Here is a 17,580-nt window from a genome sequence, read left to right as displayed (position 1 = left end):
ATACGCATGTTCCCATGCAGCGTAAGACGGTTGATATTGTAGATGGGCGTAATCGGACCACGCCAACAAAAGGCCATTAATCGAAAACCAATAAATAGCCATAACTAAGCTCCACAATAAGATACAAAGCTATTATTTGGTGTGACGAATCGCCTCCAAACAGGTTTAATGTACATATCCCCTTAACCGCTGAAACTATAATAACCAAATTCACACAGAGTAAATATTTTTATCACTCCTATTGACAGTGTGTCCAATGGGTGAAATTGGATGATAACCCCGCTCACTCCCCATATAACGGTTTTGCTAAACACTACTTAAAGTGCGAAAAGTCTTTAAATAAATGCGCCAGAGACATCAAATCTTACACCCTTAATGATACAAGAAGACTTTATTAGAGCCGATGTCAAAATTGTACTTTGGGCGTGGCACCGTGTACATTGAGGTGAAAACCCATATCTCCAGACCTACTCTTATTATATTTTAATGTTACGGTATGAAAACGGACAAAATCAGACTACAACCTCGCCTACTTCCCATATAACACAATTTTAAATTCCATCTAATTCTTTCACTCTCCTGAATACAAATCATTGAATAAAATGGGATAAAACTTTTCACGACTACTGCCTTGAAATTTGCCACCTTATGACCAAAAATTATTCAAATCGAACCAAAACCATTCAAGCTCCTAGGTACCAAATGTGTGGACCCCAGTTCCTATTTCGAACTTTTAATCGAAAATATCGGTAAATCTGTGAAATATATTATAGAAATTCGGAGAGGATCATTTTATGATAATAGTATGCCTGTGTATCAAAATTGGATGAATCGGATCAATAATTCCCTTAGTGAGTGGAGTTGATCTAGCATAGACCTTGGTCTTCTGGTTAACGTTTTGCACATCATATTTAAAATTTGGCCTCTCCGCTTAAGCTTATGTTAAGTATATCTCATTTGAGGATGATTTCAATATAATTTTCGCTGACGAGAAGTAACGTATAGTTTTAAAACTGATTGAGTCAATGACCTATAGGGTGATCCATTTTGACATTCTCTACTTTTTTAAAGAAAAAAACTCAGAAATAGTAAATGTCAGAATGAACGAAATGGCAGCTCTTTAACTTCTTGAGGTTGCTCTTTGTCCCAAATTCAGCAATGTTGCTTGTTTATATACCCATTGAGCCAGAAATGGGCCTCATCGACGAACAAAATTTGACTCGAAAACGTCGGATCCTTCTTGGAATTTTTTAAGAGCTTCTTCAGTTCTTGCACAAGCTATATTTTGTACACTTTAAGTTTAAGATCTCGAAATCCAATGAAATATTCTCTTAGAACAGGAACATTCTTCGAAAAATCGACATAACGTAGATATAGTGAAAGCTGTTCAGCGTCCGAAATATCCATGGTTTCAACGCCGATTTATTGATTTTATTAGTAACTTTACCAGTGACGATATCAGAACAAATTTGAACAATTTCGTTATGTATTTGCGGAATCAAATAAGTAAATTTTTTGTGCTGTTAATAACATGGGTTTCCAAAACTCTGCCACTAGATTCGGTTCTTACACGTAAAAGGGCCCGAAAGTTTCCATTTTTTCTTTGAGGTCGTGTCCATGAAAAAGTGCCACTATCGTAATCACCTCTAAAAGATATTTCCTGCTCTAAAGCTCACTTTTCTTCTTTTTCTTTAGCAAGGTGAGTATTTTTCATAATTTTGATGAGATATCACTATGTTTTCCACATAATACTTGAACGCTTTATATACGCAATCATTATGATATTCCTTGTTTATATGTGCTTATGTTCCAATCTCGAAAACCAATGAGAGTTTAGTAGCAGGAAACTTATATGGCTGATGTGAGTATATTTTTTTACGTATTGTCATCGAGAGAATCGCGATTTATCTTTCCGATGCAGAATTGGTTGGGTTGCCATATAGATTGGACGATTTTTGGAAAGCTAGTATGACTAATCTCATCCAATCTGCCGTCATGAAGAATTCTATCCGAATTTGATTTTTATCTGTAAAATATTGAATTTTTATTAAATCAGATGACGGGGATATAAAATCGTTCAATCATTATATTTGAGGTGCTGCTTATAAGAAGGGTTTGTCCCGTATCCGAAATCAAATTTTGGACTCTGGTAACTCCTTTTACTGCCCTGACTTTTGATCGAATTAAAAACACATTCTTGAAAAGCAGTATGATGAGTGTAATATGTGATCTTCAGTATGTCAAAGAATTTAGGAGATGGAAAAGTAATTACTTGGAAATATATTTACCCATATATCGCAAATACTTTCGTTTAATTATAGGAGTTATATATGTATATATGTATATCAGTATGACGAGTTGAATTCCGAGTGACTGTGAATCGAAAACCTATAAATTGTCATAACTAAGCCGAAAATTAAGATATAATACTAAACCGTAATTTGGTAAAACGAATCGCAATATTGAGTGGCATCTGTGGTTTATAAATGTTCAAGCTATATCACCCAAATTTGCAAAAGACATACCATTTCAATACGTCTTGCGACAGCATGAAAATAGGAGAAATCGGAGGATAACCACGCCCACTCCCCATACAACGGTTTTGTTAAAAACTACTAAAAGTTCAATAGATTAGATGAAACAAATAGGCTTTATAACATCTCAGATTGTAATCCAATCCCCATTTCGTCGAACAATGAAGTTGAACCTTTTCGCTACATTTCTTAATATAAAGTTTGAAAGTATTTAACCGGCTCTGATCCTTGCAAGATGCAAGTGTGTGAAATGTTCGGTTACACTCGAACTTAGCCCTTTCTTACTAGTTTCATTTCAAAAATTTGACTATTGTGGGTATTCGTTTGTAAATATAATTGATGAAAAATATAATTCGTTTGTAAATATAACTGTAAGTATAATATTCAAGAGAATAATATAAAATCCTGTTATTTCTGAATGGAACAATTTCCAGTTGCCCTAGAAATGGTTGTCTTGCCAACTATGATACTACAAAAACCTTATTTCAATGTGTACAAACAAGAATTAATCGATATATACATTCAAGAACAAGCCGAATCACCGTTGATATAATCTGATATATGATCACCGATGATCATAAATACGAAAATCGCTATTTAATAGAAAGTAAACACTCAAATGTCCTTTCATGAAAATACGACTGAATATTTAGCCTTCATCGAGCCACTGAAAATTCAGCCACTATCCAGTGACATAATATAGCCTAAACCTTATTTGAACTGCCATTAATTAAAAATTACAAACTTTCGCTTGATGTGTACGCATTTCGTGCAATTATTCTCATAACTCGGCGAGATAACGATAAAAATGAACAGTACGTTGTAAATACAAATGTGTTTTAATCAACAGATTTGAAATAATTTCCTTATGTATTTAAATCGTACACAAATTTTACTCACTTATTAGTATTCCTCGGGCAATCTAACTTAATGTACACCAACTATTAAAACAGATATAAATTGATTTGTATAATACCATAGAAATGCTAATTGGGTTTAATAATTCACTATCCAAAAGGTTCGTCTAATAGGCAGATTGGAAAGAGTTTTTTTATGTTTAGGCATTCTTAAATTTGTTAGTTACCTTTAGGATTTATTATTATACATATATAAAGCACAACGTTGCCCTGCTAAAATATTTTGATTGATTCATAATTGCACGCATTTATTAAAAGGTTCAATAGTAATTTAACTTAACCATGTATACAATATAATATGATTTATTATAAAAAATACGTTCACAATGCAAACTCAGAAACGATATCTGAAACAAAACATACATACATGTGTATATAAAATGCATATTTTAAGTTTCTTCACATGTCGAAGAGTCAGTAATTGTCTGCCTGAACGTATCTATCGCAGTATTTCGATGGTAATCTCAGATGTTTTATAATATGCTCAACCGTATGGACATCGCACTACAATGATAATAATGATGATCGTAAGTGTTCGGGGAGATGATTTGGCCTTTTCAGAGCAACATAGTACGAAAATTTAGAATCTGATGACACATACATACATACATATATTTACCATACATACTTTGTTCTATAACTTCAAGTATTAAGGGGTTACATATGTTTCACGGTTTGAAAAATCAATTTTTTTATTGTCTTGTTTAATTTTATAATTTCTCTAGAGTATTGTCCTAAATGCTCAAGTTGATCCGAATAATAGTTGTGGAGATACAGCCTTGAATAGTTGTGCGTTCGAGGTCAGTTAGGCTTAGCGCCCAGGTATAACGGAGCAGCTGCTTGTCTATTGTTACGCGTAATTATTGTCCCCTTCTTTCATTCTCTAAGGGAAACTACTTAGAAATATTTCAGTTGGTAACTTCTCGTTGAATCACGAGGTTTATTTTGAGGTTATAAGTGTTCGTTATCAATTTTATTCGTTTAAAAATGCCGTTAAAAGTTTCTAGTGCTCGTAGAAAAGATAGACCTAAGAAAAGGAAACAGTCGTTTAATCCGAAAAATCCTGAGGTAAATGCTAATTCTTTTACGAGTGCGACGGTCTTCGAGATATGTACTTGTAATAATTTACATGGGCTTGAACGAAGGATATTTTTTTTTTCAATTACAACTACTTATAAAAACACCTTGAGAAATTCTAATCAAAATTGGTACTTTTTGTAAAATCGTCTGCCAAAAATGCAGCTCTCACTTTTTTCCCCTTTGTCCAATACCTTGGTTATAGTCTCAACTAATTAACTCGTATTTTTTGTTTTTACTTCAGATGATCCTATAAGAAGCTTTGCTATCACGGAGGCACATTTTTTCCGAGGTACTGCCGGAATCGACGTCGTAATGTTCGAGTTTTGTACCTTTTTTTTTGCAAATTTGTCAAAGTCTTTGTAAAATATGTATCTTTGTATTAATAAAAAGTTTGAATAAAATATTTCATTTCTTATATTATAAATTTTTTTTTTTAAATATGCTGTTTTTTGCCCGGGTAGACCCATCTAACCCCTTAAAGCTTCATGTTTTAATTATGAACTCTTTGATACATACATACATATGTATGCATGTATGTAAGCACATAAACACACTTTTAGATTAGTTCTTAAATACTTCATTCATTAATGTGTGATTACAAACTACGAGTATTTTACTTTAAGCTAAATAGCTTAAGTGCCAATAGGTATATAGTATTATTACTCATTTCGAAGTAAATCCTTCATTTAGTTTTAAGGAATTTTTTTAATAGAACGTTAACATCTTCTTAGTTTTGACCAACTTCTGGGGTTTAATCATGTTCTTTACAAAAGTTTATTAAAAATAATAATGCCAAATATAATTATATTATCTTAAGCTGTGTATATTAAATTAAGGTTCTTATTTATTGAAAATCTTATACTTGAAATTTAAATATTTATTAAGTCTACAACATCAGTAAATATTGATATTGGGCGATGCTTTCAAGATCACAGATTTAACTCACTAGTATTAAAATTAGCATAAACTTTAAATATTTCTTAATTCGTTTTAAGGCACTTATCTTTACACAATACTAATTATAATGTATGACGTATAAATATTTAAGCGTAAATTCATATAGATCAATTTGCGAGTAATTTAATTGATTATACTTGGTAGATTTTGTTACATGTTCAAAAATTTTAACTGAAATTCTTATTTATATGATTCCGATTTGGTACACATTTTTTCTATAGCACGCTAAAGAACAGAGAAAATTTCTCTTTATAAAAATAAATTCGATAAGTATAACTTCGCTTAAAATGGTCAACATGTATACATTTTCGCTCTCTTAGCATAAAACAATTTGATGTGTAAAAATTGGATTAAAGTTGTGTATAAAATTCCAATGCACCATAAAAGAACAAAACTATGAACTCCTTGATAGCGCCTTATCCATAATATACCATGGTAAAAAAACACTTGCAGCAACCGCCGCAACACATGTAGCACAAAGTGCTATAGTTGAAGTAATATTACTAGCAGAATATCCGCCTTTTCTGTATTCACTATCTTCATGAGGCTGTTTCTCAAATTCCAATACTTCAACATCAAAACGAAAACGTACTTTAGAACTAGGAGACTCCTTCCGCCAAACCAAGTGTCCTGATGACTCACGTCGTTCCAAACTCCATTTAGGATCCTGAGCTGTAAAGATTTACAAACATTTGTTAACCAAGTATTGTTCAATAATTTCAATTTATTAATATACAATAATAAACAAGAGTGTGTGGTTTTATGAAACCACGACGAAAGTTAAATCTTTACAGATTGTAGGTATACAGGTTGAAAATCATTCGAAAAATTTTTCGATTTAGGTTTAAAAATCGCATCTTTATTTTAACTTAATAATTAATAATGGAATTAATATTAGTTGACAAGATATCCAAATTAAAATTTTTTATTTCAGTCTGCATATAATCTTAATTTATCAATGTATCTAGTACAAGAGACACGTTAACTTCGGTTTCACCCAACTCGTTACCCCTTACAGGTTCATTTCCTTTAGTTAGCGACTATATGGATAACTAAATCTGAATACGTAACCTGCCAACGGTTTCATCCAACGGAAAACGTTTTGCTTGTTCTTTCTAGAAACATTTCTTGATATAAACAACTGCCAGGCCAAATTAAGGTCACTTAATAAGGAAACAAAAATCTTTTATGAATATAATTATATTGATTTTGATCGGTCAGAATTTGGTTCGATGTTGTTGTTGTTTTCACGATGTTTGGATTTTCGCTGTAATTTTTATACAGTTGAATCAGAGAATGTTAATAAATAGAGAAGGCGCAAATGTTAAGAAGTACTAATTTGAGCTTTTCACTAGAGGGAACATCGAAAAATACAACTTGGAACTTTTTTAAATACACCACGCAATGATCGGGGAAAAGGCTATAAATAGACACAAAGAATGTTTTTAAATGAATTATGCGCATGCTGATTTATATTTGCATATTACCAAAAAATCATAATTATTGTTATTTAAAATAAACCTTCAAATTATATAAGAGGATTATTGGTTAAAGCCCGAGAACTTAAATATACGTAGCAAATTTCAAAAAAGCATAAGTCAAATTTTAATAGGAAAGCACTGCAAAAAGGACAAACGTGACAATATAGCCGATCGACATTCAAACAAATTTTGTCACTTCCGCGACAATGCGCAAAATTCCGCGTCAATATGTATGCGAGCTCGTATGTATATATGTTTGTCGGCATAGTTGTAATTTTTTTATTTTCAAGGTTTTGTCAGAACTCAATTATTTGCTCCGCCCCGTCTCCCCGCGAACTCGCCGTTACTTCCATGGCGTGCCAGCATGAACAGAGGCGTTTCAACAGAAGATTTATAAAATACTTGTATTAATATATTTCTTAATTTGTATTCAGAAATACTAGTATTTAGGGCATATTTACGTAATATTATAATATTTGCGTAAAAATATAAATACACTTAAATTCATACTTATTTAAATGTTTTTAAAATATGTACTAGTGCACCCCCTGATGACTACTTGCCTGCGATCGTTCAACCAGAGAACTTAAAACAATGAGAAGGTGCAAATTGAATTTTGTATGATGCTCGATTGGTTGGCTGAAAATTTGAGATCAAGGAGTTCACCACTTTCTGTACAGTTTTGCTGTTATTTAACAGAAATGAGAATGTTAACAACGTTCTCTGACAAAATACGTATCTACCAATATAAAGAGAAAAATGAAATGAATGAGAAAACAAGAAATACAAATGCCACTTCACATATGCATGATTATTTTTTGCCACATAAACGATTTTTATGATGAAAAATTGATAAATTATTATTATTTTGCACAAATGCTACATTGATAAAATGTGAAAGATTATGCAAAAAATGATATTTTACTGTTTTCATAATTTTCTAATTTCAATATTTACAGAATTAATAATTTATGTATGTACATCAATATGTTATATTATATAATATAATAATATATTATCAATTATCAATAAATACATGTGAGCGCACTGCTCTATATGTAAGTATGTATGTACAAATATGCATATGACCGCGCAAAATAAGTAATGCATACACAAATCTACATACATTTAAGCGTACAAATGTAAGTACGTCAGCCAATAAGAAAAATACAAACATTGTTGTACAAAAACAACAATTGTCTCAAATAGCATCAGCAGCAGAAATCAATATGGCAGCCAAATTGACAAATCCTAAATTTGTAGTAAATCACACACCAACAACATTTTCATTCAACGCTGGCGCACAAGCAATAAGCTAAGTCGTTTCATTCATAAAAGCAAACGCCTTACACATCTCCCCGAGCATGCGTTTGCCTACAAGCGTCTTTTCGCGACGATGGCAAAAGCTAAAAATCATAAATTGAACAAATTTCTGATATTCCCTCTAGAAGGGAAAAGTGACAACCCCTCAAATAAGAGTATTAAAATATTTTAGAATAAAAGTGACAACATAGTAAATTTGTCGATTTACAATTCAAGAAACTTTTTAAAGAAAATATTCAATATTCCTCTGATTTATGTATACAGTAAACCCCGGTTAAGTATCACTCCTCCAATCCCTCTTATCTGCCGGTGTCTTGCTGTATCTCACTTTTTTTTCTTAATTTTTTAAAGAAAACGGTATTTTTTTTTTAAATACATAGAAATAATTTTTTTTGGTACCACTCGCTTAAGTACCACAATCGCTTATGTACTACAAAGCACAAAAAATCTGCATCTTTGGTTTTGGCACTTAACCGGGATTGACTGTATTTGTCAAAGAATTTACTTAAGTACGTTCGTACGGCACATCTCCGATTTTCTACCAACAACACAATGTTGTGACGCTTTGTCGTCGCGTCAGTTCTTCGATAGATTGACTCTTTGACATAAAAGCAAAAAATGTGTCAACGGAGATTTCACATGAAGTAATGAGTGTACATATCTACATAAAAATACATACAAATTTGTAAACGACATAATATATGTATGTCCTGTTACATATGTTTACACATGCATTTGAAAAGAAAAATTGAAGCATGAATGTGAAATACCGACGGCAAAACACAATTCTGTACTTGTATGACTCCATAATGGTGTCAAGTACAATTAATGAATTATTTTAAGAAATATATCAAAAAACTTTATTAGTAATAATTTAAAAGTATTTAGATATATTTCTCATAATAAAGTAAAAATGAATTAACATAAAATAATTTAAAAAATAATAAATAATAGTTCAATAAAAGGGAATATATTTCAAATGGCATATCAATATGCCCAGTTTTGCTCACATATTATATTCTCTTCAATATTCGTCGGTTGGTTATGTTAAGAGAGCGTATGTGTACAGATTCACCGCTGTTATAAAAGCGAAAAATGTTATTTGTTTCTCGTGCATGTGTGGTGAAATCCTTGATAAATTCCTACAAATTGTTCGCTGTCGAACCTGCACCTTCTCATTCATGGTTGAACCAGAGAACTTAAAACAATAATACTACAAAGCACAAAAAATCTGCATCTTTGGTTTTGGCACTTAACCGGGATTGACTGTATTTGTCAAAGAATTTACTTAAGTACGTTCGTACGGCACATCTCCGATTTTCTACCAACAACACAATGTTGTGACGCTTTGTCGTCGCGTCAGTTCTTCGATAGATTGACTCTTTGACATAAAAGCAAAAAATGTGTCAACGGAGATTTCACATGAAGTAATGAGTGTACATATCTACATAAAAATACATACAAATGTGTAAACGACATAATATATGTATGTCCTGTTACATATGTTTACACATGCATTTGAAAAGAAAAATTGAAGCATGAATGTGAAATACCGACGGCAAAACACAATTCTGTACTTTTATGACTCCATAATGGTATCAAGTACAATTAATGAATTATTTTAAGAAATATATCAAAATACTTTATTAGTAATAATTTAAAAGTATTTTGAAATATTTCTCATAATAAAGTAAAAATGAATTAACATAAAATAATTTAAAAAATAATAAATAATAGTTCAATAAAAGGGAATATATTTCAAATGGCATATCAATATTCCCAGTTTGGCATACACATTATATTCTCTTCAATATTCGCCGTTTGGTTATGTTAAGAGAGCGTATGTTTACAGATTCACCGCTGTTATAAAAGCGAAAAATGTTATTTGTTTCTCGTGCATGTGTGGTGAAATCCTTGATAAATTCCTACAAATTGTTCGCTGGTTGAACCAGAGAACTTAAAACAATGAGAAGGTGCAAATTGAATTTTGTATGATGCTCGATTGGTTGGCTGAAAATTTGAGATCAAGGAGTTTCTGTACAGTTTTGCTGTTATTTAACAGAAATGAGAATGTTAACAACGTTCTCTGACAAAATACGTATCTACCAATATAAAGAGAAAAATGAAATGAAATGAATGAGAAAACAAGAAATACAAATGCCACTTCACATATGCATGATTATTTTTTGCCACATAAACGATTTTTATGATGAAAAATTGATAAATTATTATTATTTTGCACAAATGCTACATTGATAAAATGTGAAAGATTATGCAAAAAATGATATTTTACTGTTTTCATAATTTTCTAATTTCAATATTTACAGAATTAATAATTTATGTATGTACATCAATATGTTATATTATATAATATAATAATATATTATCAATTATCAATAAATACATGTGAGCGCACTGCTCTATATGTAAGTATGTATGTACAAATATGCATATGACCGCGCAAAATAAGTAATGCATACACAAATCTACATACATTTAAGCGTACAAATGTAAGTACGTCAGCCAATAAGAAAAATACAAACATTGTTGTACAAAAACAACAATTGTCTCAAATAGCATCAGCAGCAGAAATCAATATGGCAGCCAAATTGACAAATCCTAAATTTGTAGTAAATCACACACCAACAACATTTTCATTCATGAACGCTGGCGCACAAGCAATAAGCTAAGTCGTTTCATTCATAAAAGCAAACGCCTTACACATCTCCCCGAGCATGCGTTTGCCTACAAGCGTCTTTTCGCGACGATGGCAAAAGCTAAAAATCATAAATTGAACAAATTTCTGATATTCCCTCTAGAAGGGAAAAGTGACAACCCCTCAAATATGAGTATTAAAATATTTTAGAATAAAAGTGACAACATAGTAAATTTGTCGATTTACAATTCAAGAAACTTTTTAAAGAAAATATTCAATATTCCTCTGATTTATGTATACAGTAAACCCCGGTTAAGTATCACTCCTCCAATCCCTCTTATCTGCCGGTGTCTTGCTGCATCTCACTTTTTTTTTCTTAATTTTTTAAAGAAAACGGTAATTTTTTTTTAAATACATAGAAATAATTTTTTTTGGTACCACTCGCTTAAGTACCACAATCGCTTATGTACTACAAAGCAAAAAAAATCTGAATCTTTGGTTTTGGCACTTAACCGGGATTGACTGTATTTGTCAAAGAATTTACGTAAGTACGTTCGAATTTTTTGTACACACATTGACTTTGCACTTGCCCATATGCGATGTATGTTTGTAAGAGTGTGTATGGCACATCTCGGATTTTCTACCAACAACACAATGTTGTGACGCTTTGTCGTCGCGTCAGTTCTTCGACAACGGAGATTTCACATGAAGTAATGAGTGTACATATCTACATAAAAATACATACAAATGTGTAAACGACATAATATATGTATGTCCTGTTGCACATTTGCTTCTACGCCAGTCAAATTTCTATAGGAAAATCAACTGAAATTAGTATTGAAATAAAATAGACTTTTGAGCAACAATATATTTTTTAAAATTTTATTAAAAATAATATTGAAAGAATACATGTTTATATAAACATAAATTTAATTAATTTAAATTTATAAAAAATCTGGAATGAAAAATAAAAAGAAAAATATATAAATTTATTAATAGTATATAATTTTAATAAAACACGACTTTCAGAATTTGCCTACCAACATACAGCAAATTCTCACACAACCTAATCATTGAAGATTAGATCTTTTTCACCAGCTTTTTGCAGAGCTTGGCTCACGTGTATTGTTAACTACTAAAAACTAACTAACAATAAGAAACTACTATAACTAACTAACAATAACAAATACCAAAACTACTACAAACTATTAAACTAACTATTTACAACTTAATTCTACCCTGAAAGAAAAAAAAAAACGCTATTAGTTTTTTAAGTATCTGAAATAAAAAAGAGAAATGTGTATTAGTTATTAAACTGATGTATTCAATTAACATTTATTTTACCTATTTTAACCCGGAAGTTGTTCCAAAAATTTGTACTGGCCTGCAGTCTACGTTACCAATTTTTTTAATTTTTCTTTATTTTTAAAATAACGTTCCTTGATAACTTTGTGGTGAAGCTCTTCCGTTTGCTGAGCCAGCCACTTTGAGTTTTTGTATAACAAAACTGTTATCAAAAAATCTAAAAATTGATGCCTGTGCCCTAGGCAATCACCCGCTTCGTTATACCACTCTGGGTATTCTTCCTCTGTTTTTGCAGTAATCTGGGTTATTATAAATGTTTTTATACCCACTCTGCATGAATTCTTCAAGAAGAGCTCTTTGTAATAGCTCATTTGAAGGCGGCTTATTTGAAATATTCTATCCTCGGGATTGACCAGCCTTAGATCATCGGGACTTTTATAATTTTTAAATCTTATAAGGGCTTCCGATGAGTCTTCTAGAGAGTTATCACTCTTCTTCATTACACTCACACATTTTTGGCACTTCAATCTACACAAGACCTTCTGGTATATGGCATATCCGGTATAGTACCGATGTACCTGTATCTCAGTATTCGCAAAGTGCTCATCTGGAATATCTATTTGTTCCACGGCAAGTTGCTCAGCTGGTTTTAAATTATCTCCCAGGTCGTCTTCTTGGCCAATATTCCATTCCAGGTTAATATCGTCGTCTTCTTCACAATTGCTGCCAGTTTGTGAGAATTTTCGACGCAATATGTGCATAGATAGTAGCCTTGCAACAATATATTGCATTTTATGTGCGGAGGGATGATTATTGCATCCCAAGTTTGCCCGTATTTTATAAAAAAAGTTTTCTAAGGCATCCTGGTTCATCTTCCCTAAGAGTATAAATGATATATTTAAATGTTCATTCAATATATCGCCGCTCAAAGCAATCATTGCATTGATTGTTAATACAGTGGAATCGAAGCATGATATTATATTATTTGGCTTTATTATGGCTTTAATAAAATCGATGTGATCTTTCAACCGATTAATTTTAGCAATACAATTTCTCTGTATTGGCCGCCTTAACGGATTTGGATTGTAAAGTGTTTTACAATCCAATTCATCGAAAAGGTCATTCATTTTTTTAAAAAGCAGTTGAGTTGCTTTGGCGCATTTATTAATATGCTCATCGGAGCCCAACATATTTTCTTTAATCGCCATTCCGATTGCTGCCGCGACCGAATTACTGAGCAGTTGGGTAGCTTTTGAGACAGACATTTTATCGAAAGTCCCGGGGTACACATTAACATTCGCTTGGTCGATGGCATATATTTTTCTAACAACTTCAAAAGTTGTTATGCCATCACGTGTTTTTATGTCATGTTTTACTATCGCATTGCGTATGCATTTAATTAAATGGCAATAATCGAACATAAAATATATTTTTTTTTCATTATGAAAAAAATACGGCTGTTCTAGCGTTGCGCCCAATAGTTGTCTCAATTTTAGATTTTGAGTACCTTGATCACAAACTATTGTCTTGATGTTTAGCCCGATTTTCGCCGAGGCATTTATATTGCTCTTGAGCAATTTCATCAATTGCGTACTTTTCACGCCATCTTTTGCCACATAATAGGAAAGTACATATTTCCATTTTCCGACTAAGCCTTTTAGCATAAAAAAGCAGCACTTATTGCCGATCACGCTTTCTCGGTGACCTTCTCCATTATCGACAAAGCCATCAATTAAATCTCGAACTTTATTATATGTGAGATCTTTTCTAATTGATACTTCGTCGAAAACTAATTGGCATATGCGTTCTTCACTTTTCATGTCTTGAACAATTTTCTGTAAATTGTTCAAGACTTTCGCGTCGATACCGGGGGAGACATACCGGATCGGACGCCAACGCAAAAGAGTTTTTTTGTGATTCAAGGCGAATTCCAAGTCCTCACGCATAAAATTATAGGCTTTAGTCGACATATAATTTATGTTTAGAGCCATTACTTTCTCCTCTTCAGTATAGGAAATTTTTTTACTTAAAATCATTTTTGCGAATGTTATCGCATGTACGCTTGCATCGCCTGTGATTATAACATTTTTTTCTAGAGCTTGACACTTCTTGGTCAATCGGAAAATTTTCCTTTTCAGCTCTCGAATTGTTCTGGATTGCTTCAAAGCATTCCTTTGGTACCCTTTAGCTACCCGAGCGTAATGCTTATGACCACTAACAGTGATCTCTTCACTGTTTTTGCACTTCATTTCTATCTCATGAAGGCGTGAATATCTCTCAAACTCTTGCAATGAGATATGATTAAGTGGTGCATTTTCTATCTGCCCATAAGTTTTTTCAACCGGTAGCAAACTCCACTGCGATGACACACTGTCTCCGTCATCCTCGGTTTTTATATGCAAAACCGGAAGAGCTTCATTTAGAATTTTATTCGATGAAACGTCATCTTTGTGAAAGTGTCTTCCACATATATATACATTTTTTGAGATTGGCAACTGTAGATTACAGGCCCTTGCCCAATTATTTCGAGCAACTTCCGTTTGAGGAAAATGGAACAGCTTCCTGCTCTCCCAACCGGCACAGTTGCGAACACAGCAACTTTTTGACATAGGTGCCGGTTGAAATAAATGGGTAGGGGCCTCATCTAAAAAAGATTAATTAATTGCAAAAAAATGTTTTTATTGCTATATACACACATAAATATATAAAATAATACATAACTAATTTTTTTTCATCCCTAATGTGTGCTAAACACTATTAAATGGGCACCCACAAGCAAAGCACAAAACATGCACACAAAATTACATGAACCCCCACAAGCATAGAAAAAAACACACACACAAACTAGATTATATGGGCAAATTTTCAAATTCTCCTTCCACTTTTCAGCCAGCTCCCTTTCATTTGGGAAACCAAATAACCGAAGTACCCCACCGCTGGTACTTTCACAACCGCGAACACGACACTTCCTAACTTTAGGCATTTTTCTTAAATAGCACTTATTACAATTAAACAACGGACGAGTAAATAAAAAATCGAACCGCACCGCACAAAATCACAAACTTTATGGATTTTGGCGGAATTATTGACACTTCTCAATTTTATGTAAGCTTAAAACATATGTAAATTAATAAGAACAAAATACGGAACAAAGAAAGCTAGACACTTTCAATACATATTTACATATTACATATTTACTCTCTGGTATGCATGTGATATGTAAATGTGTATTTCTTTGATTTTGGCCCAATAACTGACACTTGCTTTAATAAATACATATGTAAAATGTGCCAACACGAAAAAGAAGTACATATTTACGTACATAATTACTTTTACACATGCATTTGAAAAGAAAAATTGAAGCATGAATGTGAAATATCGACGGCAAAACACAATTCTGTACTTTTATGACTCCATAATGGTATCAAGTACAATTAATGAATTATTTTAAGAAATATATCAAAATACTTTATTAGTAATAATTTAAAAGTATTTTGAAATATTTCTCATAATAAAGTAAAAATGAATTAACATAAAATAATTTAAAAAATAATAAATAATAGTTCAATAAAAGGGAATATATTTCAAATGGCATATCAATATTCCCAGTTTGGCATACACATTATATTCTCTTCAATATTCGCCGTTTGGTTATGTTAAGAGAGCGTATGTTTACAGATTCACCGCTGTTATAAAAGCGAAAAATGTTATTTGTTTCTCGTGCATGTGTGGTGAAATCCTTGATAAATTCCTACAAATTGTTCGCTGGTTGAACCAGAGAACTTAAAACAATGAGAAGGTGCAAATTGAATTTTGTATGATGCTCGATTGGTTGGCTGAAAATTTGAGATCAAGGAGTTTCTGTACAGTTTTGCTGTTATTTAACAGAAATGAGAATGTTAACAACGTTCTCTGACAAAATACGTATCTACCAATATAAAGAGAAAAATGAAATGAAATGAATGAGAAAACAAGAAATACAAATGCCACTTCACATATGCATGATTATTTTTTGCCACATAAACGATTTTTATGATGAAAAATTGATAAATTATTATTATTTTGCACAAATGCTACATTGATAAAATGTGAAAGATTATGCAAAAAATGATATTTTACTGTTTTCATAATTTTCTAATTTCAATATTTACAGAATTAATAATTTATGTATGTACATCAATATGTTATATTATATAATATAATAATATATTATCAATTATCAATAAATACATGTGAGCGCAATGCTCTATATGTAAGTATGTATGTACAAACAGAGAACTTAAAACAATGAGAAGGTGCAAATTGAATTTTGTATGATGCTCGATTGGTTGGCTGAAAATTTGAGATCAAGGAGTTTCTGTACAGTTTTGCTGTTATTTAACAGAAATGAGAATGTTAACAACGTTCTCTGACAAAATACGTATCTACCAATATAAAGAGAAAAATGAAATGAAATGAATGAGAAAACAAGAAATACAAATGCCACTTCACATATGCATGATTATTTTTTGCCACATAAACGATTTTTATGATGAAAAATTGATAAATTATTATTATTTTGCACAAATGCTACATTGATAAAATGCGAAAGATTATGCAAAAAATGATATTTTACTATTTTCATAATTTTCTAATTTAAATTTTTACAGAATTAATAATTTATGTATGTACATCAACATGTTATATTATATAATATAATAATATATTATCAATTATCAATAAATACATGTGAGCGCACTGCTCTATATGTAAGTATGTATGTACAAATATGCATATGACCGCGCAAAATAAGTAATGCATACACAAATCTACATACATTTAAGCGTACAAATGTAAGTACGTCAGCCAATAAGAAAAATACAAACATTGTTGTACAAAAACAACAATTGTCTCAAATAGCATCAGCACCAGAAATCAATATGGCAGCCAAATTGACAAATCCTAAATTTGTAGTAAATCACACACCAACAACATTTTCATTCATAAAAGCAAACGCCTTACACATCTCCCCGAGCATGCGTTTGCCTACAAGCGTCTTTTCGCGACGATGGCAAAAGCTAAAAATCATAAATTGAACAAATTTCTGATATTCCCTCTAGAAGGGAAAAGTGACAACCCCTCAAATATGAGTATTAAAATATTTTAGAATAAAAGTGACAACATAGTAAACTTGTCGATTTACAATTCAAGAAACTTTTTAGAGAAAATATTCAATATTCCTCTGATTTATGTATACAGTAAACCCCGGTTAAGTATCACTCCTCCAATTCCTCTTATCTGCCGGTGTCTTGCTGCATCTCACTTTTTTTTCTTAATTTTTTAAAGAA

At 31.7% G+C, this 17,580-nt stretch overlaps 1 protein-coding gene across 7 annotated transcripts in view; it reads right to left on the bottom strand.

The window, feature by feature from the left end:
* Nucleotides 1-1,372: 1,372 nt before the first annotated feature.
* LOC106624407 (DNA transposase THAP9) overlaps nucleotides 1,373-17,580 on the bottom strand; it is an 81,568-nt gene continuing 65,360 nt past the window's right edge. For 5 of the 7 annotated variants that reach the window (XM_036363585.2, XM_070113147.1, XM_036363584.2 and 2 more), the window contains one exon: nucleotides 5,334-6,160. In XM_036363585.2, coding sequence (XP_036219478.1) covers nucleotides 5,883-6,160 — 278 coding nt within the window. In that variant the 3' untranslated portion in view covers nucleotides 5,334-5,882. Of the gene's footprint in view, nucleotides 6,161-17,580 lie in introns of all 7 variants that reach the window. The other 2 variants (XM_036363583.2, XR_011398053.1) reach the window with 2 other exon arrangements.

Source organism: Bactrocera oleae, chromosome 2, assembly GCF_042242935.1.
Source record: "Bactrocera oleae isolate idBacOlea1 chromosome 2, idBacOlea1, whole genome shotgun sequence".
Lineage (NCBI taxonomy): Eukaryota > Metazoa > Arthropoda > Insecta > Diptera > Tephritidae > Bactrocera > Bactrocera oleae.
This window is presented reverse-complemented; position numbering and strand designations above follow the sequence as displayed.